This window comes from Monoraphidium neglectum (assembly GCF_000611645.1).
Source record: "Monoraphidium neglectum strain SAG 48.87 unplaced genomic scaffold scaffold03350, whole genome shotgun sequence".
Taxonomy (NCBI): Eukaryota; Viridiplantae; Chlorophyta; class Chlorophyceae; order Sphaeropleales; family Selenastraceae; genus Monoraphidium; species Monoraphidium neglectum.
The window spans coordinates 6,230-7,209 of NW_014010278.1; the positions used below are offsets into that span (position 1 = coordinate 6,230).

The following is a 980-nucleotide window of genomic DNA, read 5'->3' on the forward strand; positions in this document are numbered from 1 at the left end:
AGACAGAGAGGCGATGCCGAAGGCGAAGGGCGGGGCCGGGCCCGGTGTGCGTTTTACTGAGGGTGCGAGCGGCCGTGCCGTGAGGCGGGGCCAACCCCGTGAGGCGGGCCGTTTCTCAAACCAAAGCTGGCTGCGCGGCGCCGGGCGAGCAGGCGGGCCCTACGGGCCCTATGGACAAACTGCAAAGAGCAGCCACCGCTAGGGAGCACCCACAGCTCACACACACCACCCCCACCCAACCCCCCAGTTATGGCGCCCAGCCCCCACCCGGCACGTGGACGGCCCCGGGGATGGCGCCATAAAGCGTCCGCTCGTCGTGGCGCCGAACGTCAAGCGCCGTCGCCTTTGGCAGCTGCCACGCCGCCGTGGCCCCGCCCTCGTCCCCCTCGCCGCCGTCCGCGCCGCCCACCATGCCGCCGCCGCCGCCGTCCTCGTCATCGCTGTCCATGCTCCCAGACGCGCTGCCGCTGCCGTCCCCAGGCTCCTGCACGTACAGCCCCTGCGGCAGGGGCTGCGACTGCTGTGGCTGCTGCTGCTGCTGCTGCGGGGGAGGCGGCGGCAGCGCGAGGCGCCCCAGCAGCGCGGCCAGGGCGTCGCGCCCTATCGTGGCCGCCGCCTCGCCGCCGCCGCCGCCGCCGCTGGCTCGCTGGTATGCCTCCAGTCCGCCCGCCACGACCGCGGTCCTGCAACGGGGGATTCGCGCATTTGCGTCAGCAACATATGTGCAATGCATAGCACCCATGCACGCATGCCGACCAAACGTTGACGCCAAGCCGGTGGCGCACCAAGCGCAGTAAGTTGTGGCTGCCCAGCGCGCAAGATGGCGGAGCAAGGGCGCGCTCACCTGTCAAACCCGAGCGCCGCCGCCACGCCTGCCGCGCGCCGTGCGAGCCCCTCGTCAGACCCATCCAGGAAGACCAGCAGGTGCTGCGGCCCGGGCTGCCCCGCTGCCGCCGCCGCCGCCGCCGAGGGGCCCGCGC

General features: G+C 73.2%; 1 protein-coding gene across 1 annotated transcript in view; it reads right to left on the reverse strand.

Moving 5' to 3' along the window:
- MNEG_12642 (hypothetical protein) overlaps positions 1–448 on the reverse strand; it is a gene marked incomplete at both ends in the record, with an annotated part of 2,024 nt that extends 1,576 nt beyond the window's left edge. Inside the window, one exon of the mRNA XM_014038888.1 lies at positions 268–448. Coding sequence (XP_013894342.1) covers positions 268–448 — 181 coding nt within the window. The remainder of the gene's footprint in view (positions 1–267) is intronic.
- Positions 449–980: the final 532 nt, after the last annotated feature.